This window comes from Orcinus orca, chromosome 13 (assembly GCF_937001465.1).
Source record: "Orcinus orca chromosome 13, mOrcOrc1.1, whole genome shotgun sequence".
Classification (NCBI taxonomy): Eukaryota; Metazoa; Chordata; class Mammalia; order Artiodactyla; family Delphinidae; genus Orcinus; species Orcinus orca.
In genome coordinates this window covers 15,032,390-15,052,065 of record NC_064571.1, presented here as the reverse complement: position 1 = coordinate 15,052,065, position 19,676 = coordinate 15,032,390, and the positions used below count along the sequence as shown (strand labels likewise).

The 19,676-nt window shown below is 38.4% G+C and overlaps 1 protein-coding gene across 1 annotated transcript in view; it reads left to right on the top strand.

The window, feature by feature from the left end:
- The window catches only part of DNAH6 (dynein axonemal heavy chain 6), a 292,253-nt gene that overhangs the window by 244,264 nt on the left and 28,313 nt on the right, over positions 1-19,676 (top strand). Inside the window, exons 64-68 of the mRNA XM_004271618.3 lie at positions 1,712-1,902; positions 8,228-8,388; positions 11,510-11,598; positions 12,364-12,510; positions 16,023-16,161. Coding sequence (XP_004271666.2) covers positions 1,712-1,902; positions 8,228-8,388; positions 11,510-11,598; positions 12,364-12,510; positions 16,023-16,161 — 727 coding nt within the window. The remainder of the gene's footprint in view (positions 1-1,711; positions 1,903-8,227; positions 8,389-11,509; positions 11,599-12,363; positions 12,511-16,022; positions 16,162-19,676) is intronic.

The window sequence follows — 19,676 nt, the reverse complement described above, 5'->3', positions numbered from 1 at the left end:
TGTTTTCATTGCTTGTGCTTTTGGCGTCATATCCAAAAACTCGTTGCTAAAACTATGTCAAGGAAATTTTCCCCTCTGTTTTCTTCTAGAAGTTTTATGGATTTGGGTCTTATATTTAAATATTTAATTCATCTTGAGTTGATTTTTATGAGTGGTGTAAGATAGCGGTCCAATTTCATTCTTTGCCATGTGAATGTCCAGTTTGTCCAACACCAGTTATTGAAGAGACTATTCTTTCCCCATTGATTATTCTTGGCTTTCTTGTCAAATATTAGTAGTAGACCATATATGTGTGGGTTTATTTCTGGGCTCTCAGTTGTGTTCCATTCATCTATGTGTCTGTTTTCTTGTCGGTACCATACTGTTTTGATTACTACACCTTTGGAATATAATTTGAATTCAGGAAGTGTCCTGCCTCCAGCTTTGATCTTCTTTCTCAGGATTGCTTTGGCAATTTCAGGTCATTTGTGGTTCCATATAAATTTAGGAATTTTTTTCTATTTCTGTGAAAAACATCAATGGAATTTTGATAGGGATTGCATTGAATCTATAGATGGCTTTGGGTAGTATGGACATTTTAACAATATTAATTCTTACAATCCACAAACACAGGATATCTTTCCATTTGTTTATGTCTTCTTCAATTTCTTTTATCAATGTCTTGTCAGTGTACAAATCTTTCACTTCCTTGGTTAAATTTATTCCTAAGTATTTTATTGTTTTTGATGCTATTGGAAGTGGATAGTTTTCTTTTTTTAATTTATTTTTTATTTTATTTTTTATAATTAATTTTTATTGGAGTATAGTTGCTTTACAATGTTGTGTTAGTTTCTACTGTACAGCAAAGTGAATCAGTTATACATATACATATATCCCCTCTTTTTTGGATTTCCTTCCCATTTAGGTCACCACAGAGCAGTGAATAGAGTTCCCTGAGCTATACAGTAGGTTCTCATTAGTTATATATTTTATATATAGTATCAATAGTGTATATATGTCAATCCCAATCTCCCAATTCATCCCACCTGCTCCCTTTCCCCCCTTGGTGTCCATACATTTGTTCGCTACATCAGTGTCTCTATTTCTGTTTTGCAAATAAAATCACCTATACCATTTATCTAGATTCCACATATACGCATTAATATACGGTATTTGTTTTTTCCTTTCTGATTTAAGATAGTTTTCTTTATTTCTCTTTCAGATATTTCACTGTAGTGTGTATAAACACAACTGATTTTGTATGTTGATTTTGTATCCTGCAACTTTACTTAATTCATTTATTAGGTCTAACGGTTTTTTGGTGAAGTCTTTAGGATTTTCTATACACAGATGACCCTTGAACAATGCAGAGGTTGGGGCACTGGCCCTCTGCACAATAGAAAATCTACATATAACTTTACAGTCAGCCCTCTGTATCTGTGGTTGCTCATCTGAGGATTCAACCAACCATGGATTGTGTAGTACTATAGTACATTTCTATTGGAAAAAATCCACCGTATAAGTGAACCTGTGCAGTTCAAACTCATGTTGTTCAAAGGTCAACTGTATAAGATCTTATCATCTGCAAATAGTGACATTTTTACTTCTTCCTTTCTGATTTGAATTCCTTATTTCTTTATCCTGCCTAATAGGTCTGGCTAGAATTTCTGATACATTGTTGAATTGGAACCTCATCCAGTATTTTTGTAATGTTTTTCCTTTCAATTTTCAGGTGGTTTTTGCTCTTACAGACTTTGTAATAGAAACTCTTGGGAAATCCTTTGTAGAGACACCACCCATGGACCTGCCCTCTCTGTATCAAGACATGTCATACAAAACTCCCCTGGTATTTATCTTAAGCACAGGCTCAGATCCCATGGGTGCATTTCAGAGGTTTGCCCGGGACAGCGGGTATTCAGAACGGTAAGGTCATATTGTGCAGTTTTAATAATTCATATGAACATCTCCTTGTTAAAATTTGCCTTTTTTCTTCCCTTTGTGGAGTGTAAATTCCTAATTCAGGTATTCCTTACTAAATAAATTAAGACACTTTAATATTTAGCTATGCATGTTGTTAAATGGTGTTAAATATCATAAGATCAGATGTAAACTTCATTTGAGCAAAGGGGAGATTGTTTAAAATGTTGAAGTATAATAATCTAATGCAATAGTGATTAGTTATTTAAGACAATTTTAATGTAACTGTAAAAGGATTGTAGTTTATTCCTTATGCTCAAATGTGCAAAAAATTCCATAGCTCTTTATGTTGTATTATTAATCTCATCTTTCTCCTGAGCTTCTACTCTGCTGGTTAAGAGAGGGAGGGGAAAGTTTAAACTTGTGAATTTACAATATTATATTTTCTTCTGGTTTAAATGTCTCCAGGGTAAGTTGATTTGGCTTCTTTCTCATGAAAGTTCAGTCTTCCTGACTCCTTCTTCCCCCACTCCTCCCCAAGATGGTGTCCTGATGGGTAGGAAAGTGCACAAGACCACAGAGTGTCAGAGGCGAGTAGGGGGTCTCATATCTAGGAAGTCATCTCCAGCTCTGACAGGCCCTTGCATGGAGTGGCTGGTCTGGCCTGGTCCCTGGACTGGCAATTACAAGATGATGGATCCCATCTGTTCTTTGAAGTTCATAATCTATATTAGTCAGGCTTCTCCAGAGAAACAGAACCAATGGGATGTATAAAAATATAATATGTATATAATACCCTATCTATATTTTATCCTATATATGTGTATATATATTATGTATGTAAAATAAGAAACTGGTTTACATGATTATGGAGACTGATAAGACCCAAAATCTGCAGTCAGCAAGATAGAAACCCAGGAGAAATGATGTGTAGTTCTAGTCCAAGTCCAGAGGCTTGAAAGCCAGGAGTAATAAGTCCCAGTCTGAAAGCTAGTAAGCTCAAGACCCAAGAAAAGCCAGTGTTTTTATCTGAATCCAAAGGCCAGAAAAAAAGCAATGACCCAGCTCAAACAGTCAGGCAAAAGGATTTCCCTCTTACTCAGCTTTTTTGTCCTATTCAGGTCTTCCATTGATTGGATGGGGCCTATCCACATTAAGGAGGGCAATCTGCTTTACTCAGTTTACTGATTCAAATATTAATCTCACGCAGAAGCACCCCCACAGACTCATTCAGAATAATGTTTGACCTAATGTCTGGGCACCATGTGACCCAGTTAAGTTGACACATAAAATTGACCATCAAATGGTCTTACACATTTGCCTTTGATTCTGAAGTCCTACCAAAGAATTAGTATACAGAACTTTTAAGAGCTGTTGTGAATTAATAAGAAAAAGAAAACAGTTCGATAGGAATAAAGACAAAAAACGTGAAAGGGAAATTCTCAGAAAGGAAATCTAAATCCTGATAAGCATATGAAAAGATGTCCAACCTCACAAGTAATTAGGAAACAACAAATTCAAACCATTAGAAGATGTCATTTCATACTCATCAAATTAGCAAAATGTTGGCAAAGATAGGGAGCTGTAGAAACATTCATATTGCAAGAGGGAGTAAAAAATTGGTTAAAATCACTTTGAAGAATTATTAGCAGTATATTAAAGTTGAAGGTAGCATTCCCCATATCCCAACAATTCACTACTGAATTTGCGTGTTCCAACAAAATCAGTCACAGGCATGCAAGAAGCCATGTTCAAGAACATTTGGAGAAACGTTTATAATACCAAAAAAAAAGCACTGGAAACAACCAAATTGCCCACCTAGAAAAATGATTATATAAATTGTGGTTTATTCATAAAATTAAATACAATACACTATAGCCATGAAAATGAATAACTATGACTACGTATATCAATATGGATGGGTCACACAAACTAATATTGAGCAAAAGATTTAAGTTGCACAGAAACTACAGAATATTGGAGAAGTTTGATATAATGTATAAAATTTTTAAACATATATATTATACATTGTTTAGGAAGTCATATTTTTTCAATAACAGTATAAAGAAAAATAGGGAAGTTATACTAAAACCAGGATAGTAGTGACCTTGGGAGGTGAAGTTTGGGTAATGAAAGAAGTGAACAGGGAGGGACACGCTGCAGACTTATATCATGTAGATAATGTTTTACTTCTTAAGCTGGGTTGCGGGTACTTGGATACTTATTGTAAATATTAACTTTATAACTTTTGTATGTCTTAAATATTTCATAGGAATTATTAAAGGTAAAACAATTCAAGACAGCAATCAGAGAATGGAGAGGGGTGTTAATAGTAGTTAATGCGTGCTAAGTTCCTGATGTATTCAGGAGGAAAAAAGAAGTACAGAATAGCTCTATATTGCTGTAGGAAAATTTGTAGCTGAATGAGTATGTTGAAATTTTAAGGGAAAATACTGAAATAATATATAATGTATAGCTTCCAAGCCAGCAGAGGGACAAAAGAATATACAATGCAAATTTTAATCCAACATTAGATAGGAGAGAAGAAGAAAAAAATTCAAAGATAAAACATAGTAAACCAAAAAGTCAAACGAAAGAGTAGAAATTAATCCAAATATTTAGTTGGCCAAAAAGTTCGTTCGGGTTTTCCATGTTATGAAAACCCGAACCAACTTTTTGGCCAACCGATACCTAAATAAGAGTAAATATCTCACCTGTGAAAAGATAAAGAAAATCAAACTGGATTTTCAAAACAACATTCAATTCTATACTACTTAGAAAATGTAAATGCAACACAAAAACAGCACAGGAAGATAGAAAATAAAGAGATGCAAAAGATATACTATGCAAATACTAACCAAAAGAAAGCTGTTAACAGTTCCAATGCATATCACGAAATCAAGTTTGAGGAAAGATATATACATATTAGAGATAAAGAAGGGAATATATGATATACAAGAAAAAAAAACACAAAGAAGAAACACCAATTGTAAACAACTAACAAAGCTTGAAATATGTAAAGCAACAACTGGAGAAATTGATACAAGGAGAAACTGGTAAATCAACATTAATGTGGAAATTTTTAACACATCTATAATGATAACTACTGTGAAGCACATAAGATTTGCAAAATTGGTAAGGATATAAAATATTTCGACAATGAATTAATGAAATTAACAACCTTGCTCTTTACACTCAACAAATAGAACAAATGCAAGATCTTAAGTACATAAGGAACATTTATAAGAATTAACCATGTTCTGAAAAAGACACGTATTTCAAAAAGATGACAAACATTCTCTGCCTACAGTAAATCTTAGAAATCAATCTTAATTTTTTTAATATTTGGAAAAGAAAAAAATGTCCTCTGAACAATCTGTCTGTTCAAGGGAAATCATAACAGCAATTGTCCAATAAGTGGAAGTAAATGACAAAAACAGTGTAACATATCAAAAACCATTAAGGTTTAGAAATGAGGCACCTAACAGTAAATTTATGCATGTTTAATAACTTCTGGTTTCAGAAATGTCAAGCTAATATTCCCACTAAGAATAATTAGGCAATCTGAAACTTAATTATTAAACTCTAACAGAAGGAAAAAATAATAAGCTAAGAGCAGAAATTAGTGACATAGAAAATACACATTCGATGGACAAGATCTAAAAGAACAGAAGTTTTTTTTGAAAAGTTTAATAAAATATAAATCTCTGCTGAAACTACTGAGAGAGACAGACAGAGAGAGAGAGAGAAAGAGATCCAAAAAAATTGTATCATGAATGAATAAGAGAATATCACTACAGACCAGCAGACATTAAAATGGTCATAAGAGCATGTTACTTTTTTTTAATTTTGCCAATGAATTTGAAAATTTTAATGAAATGGAAAAATTCTTCCAAAAACACAACTTTAAAAGAAACTGAGAATAATCAGAATATCTAAATAGTCCAATAATAGTTAATTGAATTCATTACAAAAAACCTTCCCACAATGCTGGGTTTATTTCAGTAATGTAAGGATGGTTAAAATATTGAAAACTAATTCATCACATTAAAAGAATAAAGGAGAGAAATCCTTTTAAAAAAGAAGAAAACTATTATTTAAATAGACACAGAAAGAGCATTTGTTAAAATTCAACATGCATTCATGGGGGGAAAAGTCCCAGTAAACTAAGAATCTGGAAATCATTTCTTAAAAAGAGAAAACCAGAAATAAGACATTCTTCTACTCTGATAAATGGTATCTTAAAATTATTTAATGGATTTAGCAAGGTTACTGGACATGAAATAGGTTGTATTAATGCATACTAGCAACAGGAACTCCCATTCATTGCTGGTGAGAATTCAAGATGGTACAGCCACTTTGGAAGACAGTTTGGTGTTTTCTTACAAAACTAAACATACTCTTATCATATGAGCCAGCAATCTGGTACTTACCCAAAAGAGTTGAAAACTTATGTTCACACAAGAACCTACTTTACACAAGGATGTTTATAGCAGCTTTATTCATAATTGCCAAAACTGGGAAGCAACATAGATGTCCTTTAGTACATGAATGGATAAATAAACCATGATATATCTATACAATGGAGTACTATTCAGTACTCAAAAGAAATGAGCTATCAAGCCATGAAAAGACATATTACTAAGTGAAAGAAGCCAATCTGAAAAGGCTATATACTGTATGATTCCAAGTATATGACATTCTGGAAAAGGCAAAACTATGGAGACAATAAAAATAAATAAATAATAACAAAGGGTTTATATCCAATGTAAAGAACTCTCAGAAATCAATAAGAAAAATACAAGTGAACCAGTAGAAAAAAAGAGGGGAGGGATATAAAAGGGAATAGCCAAAGTCGAATAAATAAACCTATGTAAAGGGGAAACAATTTAAAACCTCAGTGAGATACCATTATATATCCACCAGGTGTCAGCAAGGATGTGGAAAAAACAAGTACTCTCATCTATTGCTGGTAGGTGTGTGGAATGGTGGCATCACTTTGAAAAACAGTTTGATATTATAAAAAAAGTTAAACATACACATACTCTGTCAAACAGCAGTTCCATTCCTAGGGATATACACAACAAAACGGTATACACATGTATGGACTTGCCTGGTGGCGCAGTGGTTAAGAATCCACCTGCCAATGCAGGGGACACGGGTTTGATCCCTGGTCCAGGAAGATCCCACATGCCACAGAGCAACTAAGCCCATGTGCCACAACTTCTGAGCCTGTGCTCTAGAATCTGCAAGGCACAACTACTGGGCCCATGCACCACAACTACTGAAGCCCATGCACCTAGAGCCCGTGCTCCACAACAAAAGAAGCCACCGCAATTAGAAGCCCGCGCACCACAATGAAGAGTAACCCCCACTTGCTGCAACTAGGGAAAGCCACACACAGCAACTTAGACCCAACGCAGCCAAAAATAAACAAATTAAAATAATTTTTTTATAAAAACAGAGTACATGTATATCAAGAGACATCTATGGAATGTTTATGGCAGCATGGTTTGCAACAACTAAGAACCAGAAATAACCCAAATGTCCATCAAGAGCAGAATGGATGAATGAATTGGGATATAAGCACACAGTGGAATATTATTCAGCAATGAAAATGAACTACAATGACACACAATAATATGAATTAATCTAAAGAAATATTGTTGATCGAAATAGACCAAATATAAAAATATATATGCTATTTGATTCCATTTATATAAATTCAAAAACAAGCAAAATTAATCTATGGTGTTAGAATTCAAAATAGTTGTTGCCTTTGAGAATAAGGAAGGATACTGATTGGGAGGGTGCTAGTAATGTTCTTTTTTTTTTTTTTTTTTTGCCCTATATGGTGCTACATGCGTACATTCCCTTTAGGAGAACTCATTAAGCCGTACACTAATGATTTGTGTACTTTTGTAAATATGTTACACTTCAATTTTTCAAAAGTTTTTTTAAAAACTGACCTATAGCGTTGGAATCAGGACCATGGATACCTTCAGGATGGAGGAAGGGAAAATGATTGGAGTAGAAAGGGGCATAGGAGAAATGTCCCTGGAGTGTTGGCAAAGTTCTCTTTTCAACCACAGATGTTTATCTGAGATAATTCAAAGAACCATAAATTTGTTTTTTCCACTTCTGTGTGTTATAGTAAAAACTATTTTTAAAAACAAGAAAATAAGAAAAAACATTTGCACATCTATCAGAATGAGGATTTGAAATGCGTGCATATGCTAGGCAAGAGCCTACCATATTTACATTTCTTGATACTTGCATTGCTTAAAAATAATATAAAACAGCATTTCATTGTTGTTGTTGTTCAATTCAGGGTGCAGTCAATTTCCCTGGGGCAAGGACAAGGACCGATTGCTGAAAGAATGATCAAAGATGCAATGAAATCAGGAAACTGGGTATTTTTGCAAAACTGCCATCTTGCTGTTTCTTGGATGTTGGCAATGGAGGAGCTAATTAAAACTTTCACAGATTCAAGTATGTGGAGCACATAGCATTTGTATAATACCTTTTTTGCGTGGCCTTTCTTACTGAATCCAATCCTTGTAATAATTATTTATTGTTGGCATTGTTTTACCCATATTAAAAAGGAGAAATTTGAGATCTAGAGGGGTGTAGTTAAGTTACACAACCCAGATTTAAATAAAGATGTTCAGACTCCAAGCTGAAGGTATGATCCCCTGGATCATTTCTGTTTCATGTTGCCTTCTATGGGAGGCCATTCGAATTCAAACTAAATTATATCTAGGCATGATGAAAAGAAATAGAAACTGGACTTAGGACAAAACAAGGAAATTAAATCTTTCGCTACAGAATGAGAGAAGTTCAGGAACAAGGTTCAAATTAGAACCAATTCTCAGAGTAGTGTTTTACCACTTTTTATCCGCTGTAACCCACATGACAATCAACCTTCACATGTGTCTCATAGTCACACACACACACACACACACACACATACACACTCATGGGGGTGCCCAGCATAAGTCATGGTTGCCACCACTAACTATAATCTCACCACCTTCTTTCCCACTCAAGAAAGTATAATGGACTGCAAAGAGAAGAAGTGGACTTAGAATCTACTCATTTTTATATAATAGTGTAAAAACAGTTGAAACCTTAGGAACTGTATTATGGGTAATAAGCTGTGTGCACCCCACTTTACCACTCTCCCTGGAAGCCATGAAGGAGAATACCCAGCCTGGGATATCCAGGGCCCTTTCTCTGGGGTCCTCCTTTTTGCCCTGACCACAGAGGGCTTTCTAGGAAGGTGAGAGATATGCACATGATCTTGCATGTGACTTTCCTCATTGCTACCTATTAAGTTTGAAGAGATGCTCCTTTACAGTGCGGCCAGCCTGCACTGGTTACCAAGCCACAACCAGGGCTTAGCAGCCTTCCCCTAGAAGGCCCCTCATTCCCTGGGTATCCCCTGCCCTGCCTTCTGCAGGCTGCTTCCATCAAGGATAGATAGTCATTAGCATCTACCATCCAGAATCTCCACTCTTTCCACTCTTTGAGATGCAAATAAGAGATGGCTTGCTTCCTGCTGGGCCTGTGGCTTATTTCTGTTTACATAATTAAAGAAAAATGACAGGAAGTTCTTTACCACTGTTCCTAATCCTGATTAGGATTATAATTAGGGGGAAAAAAATGCTGGGAAGTCATCTAAAAAGCAGTTTGCTGCAGTGGTACTGTGTGAGCCTTCCAAGTATGGACCTGTAGTTCAGCTTCACAATGACCTGGACAAGAGTGCCAGACCTTCAAGGAGGCTGGATGGGCTATGGAAGCCAGCGAAGGTGTTGATGGATTTTAAGTGTTTAAGTGGATAGAAAAATCCTCTCCTGGCCCTCGTTACAATTGTTTATTAACTTAACCATTTGAGTTCTCATGTTTAACTTGAACCAGAAAAAAAAAAAAATACATTCAGGTAATAAACTAAAAAGAGAAAGTGAATGAAAGAAAAAAGAGAGAGAGGAAGAAAAAAACCCTCTGGGCTTGAAATTCTAAGACCTGATTAGAGTTTCACCCCCACCACTTCCTGACTGTACATATCACGCCTCTTCTCTGGACCTCAGTTTCCCCCGCAATAAAATGACTGCATAGCGTCATTGCTAGAAGTCCCACAACTAAGATGATTTCTAATTCCATTCCAGCCCTAAACTTCTATGACGTCTATGAAAGTTAAGATTCTTGATGCTTTTGCAATTATAAGAGAAAAGGTACTTTAAAAAAATGCTTCTCTAAACCTGGCCTATTTTGACTTATGCCTAATAGTTTTTACCATACAAGCAACTTTAGTGCTGTTCTAGAATTGTACTAGAATTAACTTTAAATTTTAGCTATTTAATATAGCTCATGAATTTAGATTACCAAACCAAGAAGCATAAATTCAGCTTTAATCTGCAGTCATTCATTTAATAAATATTCAAGAACCTGCCGCTTACCATGCATTGTTCTAGATGCTTAGGGTATGTTGGTGAACAAAATAACCATAGTCATCTGCCCTCGTTGAGCTTACATGCTAGTGAGGGGAGAGGGACAATGAACAAACTACATAACAAATAAGTAATTTATAAGGTATGATAGAATGTGTTCAGTGCTTTGGAAAAAATTAAAAGGACAGTAAGGAGAAACAGGAAGGTTGGGATGGAATGGGGGTGAGGAAGAAGGGTGGATAGCAGTTTTAAATGGGGTGGTCTAGATAGACCTCTTTGAGAAGGTGGCATTTGACCAACACTTGAACAAAGTAAGGCAGTCTAAAGGAAGAGCATTCAGGTAGAAGGAACAGCTAGTGCCCAGGTCTTCCCTCGGAGGGAGCAAGCCGAGAGTGTCGGAGAAACACTGTCACTTGTACTTAGAGACCAATGCCAAGAAAGGCCTCCTTCGATGATGCCTGTGTCTTCCTGTGATGCGATCAATGATTTTCCCAGCTCTGCTTTGGCCTTTTGAACCTGGAATGGAGCTTGTTCTTTCTTAGGTTCTCTGTCCACAGCTCAGAAAGGAAGCGTATATTGACTTAACTTCTTGATGCTGTATGTGAGGTCTCTCCGTTTCCCTGCTCCCTGAGCTCCCTTTGCAACATCTCTGCAGAAGGGACAAATTTCTTTTTTCTCCAGAGGGCTTTCCGGCCATGTTCACGCAATTTTCCTTAAATTGAATGGCTAAAAAAATTAAAAATAAATAAAAACAAACAAAACCTAAAACCCCTTCTTGAGCGTAAATGTAGTAACTGTCCTCTCTTTCAATTGAAAATTTTCCCAATTTCAGAGGAAAGGCCCTTAGCATCTCTATCATGTATTGAAAATTAACGTGAAATTAAACTGAATAATTGAGAAAATAATTGAGTCATTTCTTTACTCAAATGTGCCAGCCTCTAGACTGCCAAACTGACCTGTGTGAAGAGCTTCTGTAAAGAGTCCCCTCACCTCCATTCTAGAAGATGTTACAACATAGAATACTTAAAATAGAAAACCTAGTCTTTAAACAGAACTTACAGCATATTTTTTTTTGCTATGCTATAATAATTATTTCTTACAGAAAAGTGTTACTAAGAGGTATGCATTTTCCTTTTTTGTCGTTTTGTCTTTGTTTTAAACAGATGTTGTTATCAAGGACACATTTCGACTTTTTTTAAGTTCCATGCCTAGTAATACATTTCCTGTTACAGTTCTTCAAAATTCTGTCAAGGTAACGTATGGTTGGCCTGTAACATGATTGGCCTCAGGGTGTTCGCCGAGTGGGTCCAGGAAGCCCAGGCTTGTGCCAGGTTGTGTCAGAGTCCGGGTGGCCCAGGTGGGGAAGCGGGAGTTGGTGTCCCTTCACCGGAGAGTGAGCGGGGAAAGAATTTCCCAGGCCATTGCCCATCCTTACGTGCCCTCGTGCTGCTGGTCGTTCAACACCTCCACTCTTCCCCTCTATAAGAAAACGTCAAGGATGCAGAGGAATGAGTACAGAACCCCTCCCAGAGTTAAGAGAATGTTCCAGCACTTGGGAAACAGGAAGGCCCACAGGGAGTATGGTTGCTGGATTGCAAGGCTGGAAGTTTCCAATATATGGGAAGCCTCTGCATATGATCACCCAGGAACCAGGGATGTCTCTTCCCTGTCTGCCCTGTACCATCAAGGCAAAGTGTGGGGTGATGCCGTATGTCGAGATGACCAGAAAATCCAGTGCAGAAAGCCTGAGCATCCTTTCCGGTCCATGTTTCGAGACATGGACCCCAAATGGAAGTGTCTGAGGTTCTTGTTGAGGTGGTTCAGACACTATAGGTCTGAGGACCCCCTATTCTCCAGAGACTGAGGCCAAGCAAGATACACAGCAGGCGCAAACAGGGCAGGAATGCCTCCCAGGCGTTGGTTATTTACGTCCCCTCACTGGCTTCAGCCTATTTGTGTTATTCGGAAATAACGCGTATCTGTACAACCACCCTCTCTGCCGCGGGTGTCTCTACAGGTAACCAATGAGCCTCCAAAAGGTTTACGTGCAAATATCAGACGAGCATTTACCGAAATGACACCTTCATTTTTTGAAGAAAACATACTTGGAAGAAAATGGAGACAAATAATATTCGGCATGTGTTTCTTCCATGCAATTGTTCAGGTACACTCAATTTGTATTTTAATAGAGACAAGAAGTGTATTAGGTTAAAAATAAATCAATAAAAAGAATTAAATAAAAGCTTACAAATGGCATTGTGAAATGCTGAGGGCCCTGTTCTGTCTGAACCCAAGTTGTTTCAACTCAGTCCCTGATCTCTGTACATCCCTTGCCTCTGTATCTCACAGCTTTGCCTCCCAGCTCTGCTCTGACCTAAGGAGCACCAACTCCTGATTGAATGCAGTAGGTCAAATTCAAGAGCACGAAATTGATCTCCACAGCTGTGCTTCACTCGCAAAATCTGCTTGCCTTCCAGAGTCTGCTCCTGAAATCGGTGGCCCCATTCTCTCAATCACCTACACTGTTTCAGGATTATTTTTATTCTTCCTCCTTTACACATATATATCTTGTCAGTTGGCAAGTCTTCATTTTTCTTACAATAATTTCACTCTCACCTGCTCCTGTTGGAGTGGGCTTAGACCCTTGACAGCTTCCTCCCTGTGATTAGAGCTCCAAGTCCCCTGAAAAGTGGCCTTCAACTGGGCACTCCTTTTCCCCCTCTGTTCAGACCTCACTGCCCTGGTCTGGTGCCCATCCTGTGGCCTCGTACTGGGCACTCCTTTCCCCCTCTGTTCAGACCTCACTGCCCTGATCTGGTGACATCCCGTGGCCTCATACTGGGCACTCCTTTCCCCCTCTGTTCAGACCTCACTGCCCTGATCTGGTGCCCATCCTGTGGCCTCGTACTGGGCACTCCTTTCCCCACTCTGTTCAGACCTCACTGCCCTGATCTGGTACCCATCCTGTGGCCTCATACTGGGCACTCCTTTCCCCCTCTGTTCAGACCTCACTGCCCTGATCTGGTGTCCATCCTGTGGCCCTTGTACCAGAATTCTGACTCCAGCTCCATATCTCTGTATGGGGTCTTGATTAGACAGGCTGCCTGGTTTTCAAATGTGTGTGGTCTGCAGATGAAGAATCAGTAGAGAAGAAACAAAGATTAAAGATGCAAAATGTGGGATAAATAAGTAAACAAGGTCCTAGAGGAGATCAGAGAGGCTGGGATTGGGGCTCCCAGTGGGAGGCCTTTGTTCTATTAACAAAAGCAGCTGAGATGAGGGATGGTTTAAGATTTAGGGAAATTTTGAGATGGAGAGGAGGAAACATGGTACAGTTGCCAAGATATAGACCAACCTAAGTGTCCCTCAACAGATGAATGGATAAAAAAGATGTGGTATATATATACAATGGAATACTAATCAGCCATAAAAATGAATGAAATTTTGCCATTTGCAGCAACATGGATGGACTTGGAGGGTATTACGCTAAGTGAAATGTCAGGCAGAGAAAGGAAGGACAAACGCTATACAATATCACTTTACATGTGGAATCTAAAAAATACAACAGGGACTTCCCTGGTGGTCCAGTGGTAAAGAATCTGCCTTGCAATGCAGGGGACGCCAGTTCGATCCCTGGTTGGGGAACTAAGATCACACATGCCACGGGGGCAACTAAGCCTGCACGCTACAACTACTGAGCTCACACACCTCAGCTAGAGAGCTTGCGTGCCACAAACTACAGAGCCCATGCTCTCTGGACCCCACTCACCGCAACTACAGAGCCCACAGGCCCTGGAGCCTGAGCGCCACAACTAGAGAGAGAAAACCCTCATGCCACAACTAGAGAGAAGCCCATGTGCTGCAACTAAGGCCCGACACAGCCAAAAATAAATAAATAAATAAATAAATAATAAATCTGTTTTTAAAAGTTATAAAAAAAAGTTATTTAAAAAAATACAACAGAGGGCTTCCCTGGTGGGACAGTGGTTGAGAGCCCACCTGCCGATGCAGGGGACACGGGTTCGTGCCCCGGTCAGGGAAGATCCCACATGCCACGGAGCGGCTGGGCCCGTGAGCCATGGTCGCTGGCCCTGCGCATCCAGAGCCTGTGCTCCGCAACGGGAGAGGCCACAAGAGTGAGATGCCTGCATACCGCAAAAAAAAAAAATACAACAGAGACTTCCCTGGTGGCTCAGTGTTAAGGCTCCGCACTCCCAATGCAGGGAGCCGGGGTTCGATCCCTGGTCAGGGAACTAGATCCCACATGCATGCCGCAAGTAAGAGTTCGCATGCCACAACTAAGGAGCCCACATGCTGCAATTAAGGAGCCTGCCTGCTGCAACTAAGACCCAGTGCAACCAAATAAATAAATAAATAAAGATTTAATTACAAAAAATAAATAAAAAATAAAAATAAAAAAATACAACAAACTAGTGAATATAACAGAAAAGAAGCAGACTCACAGATACAGAGAACAAAGTAGTGGTTATGGGGTGGGGAGGCTATCTGGGGTGGCAGAGGGGGAGGTACAAATTATTGGGTGTAAGACAGGCTCAAGGATGTATTGTACAACACAGGGAATATAGCCAATATTTTGTAACAATTGTAAATGGAGTGTAACCTTTAAAAATTGTATAAAAATTAAAAAATAAATTTAAAGGGACCTCCCTGGTGGCACAGTGATTAAGAATCCGTCTGCCAATGCAGGGGACACGGTTTCGAGCCCTGGTCCAGGAAGATCCCACATGCTGTGGAGCAACTAAGCCCATGCACCACAACTACTGAGCCTGCGCTCTCGAGCCCATGTGCCACAACTACTGAGCCCATGTGCCACAACTACTGAAGCCCGCGCACCTAGAGCCCTTGCTCCACAAGAGAAACCACCAAAATGAGAAGCCCATGCACTGCAACGAAGAGTAGCCACCACTCACGGCAACTAGAGAAAGCCCACATGCAGCAATGAAGACCCAATGCAGCCAAAAATAAATAAATTTTTAAAATAATAATAATTTTAAAAATTTTTAAATAAAAAAATAAATTTAAGAAAAGAGGAGGGAACGTGGGACCAATCCTCTGATACAATCAATAGTTTAGAATTAAGAAATTAGGTGAGATAGGGAGATAACAAAGAAAGGGAAAGATTTCACTACAGGGAGTTATGAAACAAGAATTGAGATTCTGGGTATCAGTTTAAAAAAAAAAAAAAGGCCACTATAGAGAAGTCAGCATGTAAGCAGCACATCAAGCATGACTGAAAAGCCTGGGTGATAGACTTCTTAGAAGAGTTGGGGGCAGCTCTCTCCACCAAATGGGTGACTAGTGTCAAAATTTTTATGCCAAAAGACTCTAGGTGGGATAGTTTTCCCTATTTTGGTGGAGAAATATTTTATTTTACCATGAAGAACAAATGTTCTTTTGACAAGTCTATCACATTTTCACATTTCTCATAATATCAAATTTTCTTTTGGGAAATTGGCCAAAGGCCAGTGTTGGAGGAAGAGGTGCCTGCCCTGTTTGGTGACAGCCAAACTGAAAGCCTGGCTCAAGTTGAATGTCATGATTTTAACCGATTTTGCACAATGAGGATGTTCAACTTCAACAGAAACCTTTTAGTTTTCAGTATTTTACACAATTAATTTCATCAAACTTTAAGACCATTTTCATTTTCTATTCTAGGAGAGAAAAAAGTTCGGCCCTCTTGGTTGGAATATCTGCTATGAATTTAATGACAGTGACAGGGAATGTGCTTTACTGAACCTCAACCTTTACTGTCAAAAAGGAAAGATTCCCTGGGATGCATTGATTTACATCACTGGTCAGTATGCCCACATCTGATGTCCAGCTGTGCACCACACAGTTGTTGGTTTACGCCCACCTGGCTTATACCAAAATGATGTCCTCCCAAGCCTTTGGTGACGGTGGTGATGACTTCTGATACTGCCTTTGAGAAGATAAGACCATGTTAAGAATATCATAAGAATATTTACACATAGGAAATGGGATGAATGTTTTCCCAAATAATAATAGCAAAAACTTAGATAGCTCTTGCTACATGCTAAGCATGTTTTAAGCATGTCCCATGAATTAGCAGATTTAATCCTCACAACAACCCTATAAGGTGAAAACTATTATATCCCTATTTTACACATGAGGAACCTGAAGAACAAGGGTGAAGCCAAGATTTAAAGGCAGGCAGTCCAGCCTCCAGAGTCTGTGCTCTTAAATTCAAAGAATCGAAACATGATTGACCAGTCGAGACCTGTTGAGTTAGGTGTACTTATGAAAAAGGAAAAACTATTTCAGGAATTACAATTTTTAACAAATATGAATTGTGGCCACATGAGATCTTACTGCCAAAATCAGATACAATTTAGACCATGTAGACCCATATAATGAAGAACAGATTCCCACTGGGAGGTGAGGGAGGGAGAGAGCAGAATGGGAATGGATGGTTTTCATTGGTGAGCAAGGGAAATGGGGGACAGCAGAGAGGTATCAGCTGATCTAGAGCCTTGAACAGCACGTGACACCTTGGAGCATGTTTGAGTGAAGGGCAGTGAAACAGTATGGAAATGGATGAAGACCCATCCCCAGGGTGGACCAAGAGAAGTAGGCATGGAACCTGGGAAGCTACCTTGTACTCCTGCTCTCAGCCACTCCTGTGTGGCCAACATTGCTTAACATAACAGTGAGTTAGGCAGAATTCTTCTCTGGCACCCTCTATGTACCCTGAATTTTCTGCTTCCTAGCTTTTCTCTCCCTTCCTTCTCTCCTAGAACACTTGACCTTTCTGGTTACCTAAACTTCTACTGCTGTGGAAGTAACTGTGTTTTGTTTTTTTTGTTTTGTTTTTTTTGCGGTACGCGAGCCTCTCACTGTTGTGGCCTCTCCCGTTGCAGAGCTCAGGCTCAGCGGCCATGGTTCACGGGCCTAGCCACTCCACGGCATGTGGGATCTTCCCGGACCGGGACAAGAACCCATGTCCCCTGCATTGGCAGGCGGACTCTCAACCACTGCGCCACCAGGGAAGCCCGTAACTGTGTTTTGAAAAGGATAGAAAGGAATGAGACAAAGATGTATCTGCTCTCATCACTACTATTCAGTGTTGTGCTGAAGGTTCCAGCCAGGGAAATTAGACAAGGAAAAGAAATCAAAGACATCCAGATTAGCATGGAAGAAGTAAACCTATCTTTATTTGCAGATGACAAGATCTTGCATGGAGAAAATCCTAAGGAATTCACACACACGCACGCGCACACACACCACACACACACACACAAACTGGAAGTAACAAATGAGTTTGGCAAGGTTGTAGGATACAAAGGCAATACACAAAAATCAACTGCATTTCTATATACTGGCAATGAACAATTAGAAAATACTTTTAATTCTATTTATGATAACATCAAAAAGAATAAACTACTTAAGGATAAATTTATCAAAAGAAGTGCAGATTTGTGCACTGAAACCTGCAAAGCACTGCCAAAGAAAGTTAATCTAAATAAATGAAGAGACATGACATGCTCGTGGATTGAGAGACACAATATTGTGAAAGTGGCGATAATCCCCACACCGATCTATAGATTTAACACAATCCCTATCAAAATCTCAGCTGACACTGTTGCTGAAATTGGCAAGCTGATTACATTTGGATGGAAATGCAAAGGGCTCCAAAAAGCAAAAACAATCCTGAAAAAAAAGAATGAAGTCAGAAGAGTTACATTTCCCAATTTCAAAAGTTATACAAAGCTACAATAATCAAGACAGTGTGAGACAACAAGGACTTACTGTATAGTACAGGGAACTATATTCAATATCTTGTAATAAACTATAAAGGAAAAGAATCAGAAAAAGATATATAGATATATAAACATATATGTGTTAGCGAATCACTGCTGTACACCTGAAACTAACACAATATTGTAAATCAACTAAATTCAATTTTTAAAAAAAAACAATATGGTACTGGCATAAGGATAGACATATAATCAATGGAACAGAATTGAGAATCCAGAAATAAACCCTTATATTTATGGTTAATTTATTTTTTAAATTATTTATGTATTTATTTTTGTCTGTGTTGGGTCTCTTTTGCTGCACGCATGCTTTCTCTAGTTGCGGCAAGCGTGGCCTACACATTGTCACGGTGCACGGATTTCTCACTGTGGTGGCTTCTCTTGTTGCAGAGCATGAGCTCTAGGCACGCAGGCTTCAGTAGTTGTGGCACATGGGCTCAGTAGTTGTGGCTCGTGGACTCTAGAGCGCAGGCTCAGTAGTTGTGGCGCACGGGCTTAGTTGCTCCAAGACGTGTGGGATTTTCCCGGGCCAGGGCTCTAAACTGTGTCCCCTGCATTGGCAGGCGGATTCTTAACCACTGCACCACCAGGGAAGTCCCTGGTCAATTTATTTTTAACAAAGGCGCCAGGACAATTCAATGGGGGAAGGAGAGTCTTTTCAATAAATGATGCTGGGACAATTGGATATCCATCTGTGAAAGAATGAACTTGGATCCTTATCTCACACCATACAAAAACTTAATTCAAAATGAGTGATATATCTAAATATAAGAGCTAAAACTATAAAACTCTTAGGAGAAAGCATATAAGTAAACCTTCATGACTTTGGGTTAATAATGGCTTCTTAGATTTGACACAAAAAGCACTAGCAATAAAAGAAAAATAATAAATTCAACTTCTTCAACATGTAAAACTTTTACACTTCAGCAAACACCATCAAGAAAGTGAAAAAGGAAACCACAGACTGAGAGAGAATATTTGCAATCATATATCTGATAAGGCACCTGTATACGAAGTATATAAAGAACTCCAACAACAGTAAGAAGAAAACTAATACAATTTTTAAATGGGCAAAAGATTTCAATGTACATTTCGCAAAAAAAAAAAAAAAGACATACAAATGCCTAATAAGCTCAGTCATTAGGAAAATGAAAACTAAAGCCATAATGAGATACCACTTTACACCCATTAAGATGACTATAATAAAAAAAGACAGTAACAAGTGTTAGCAAGGATGTGGAGAAAGTGGAACCCTCATACATAGCTGGTGACAATGTAATATGTTGCTGCTGCTTTGGAAAATGTTTTAATAGGTTTACCATATGACCCAGAAATTCCATTCCACGCCTAGTTATATACCAGGGAAAATAAAAACTCATGTCCACACCAAAACTTGTACAGAAATGTTCATAACAGCATTATTCATAATCCCCAAAAGTGGAAACAACATGAATGTCTATCAGCTGATGAATGGATAAAGTGAGGTATAGCCATGCAATATTACAAATGTAATATTACTCCACCATAAAAAAGA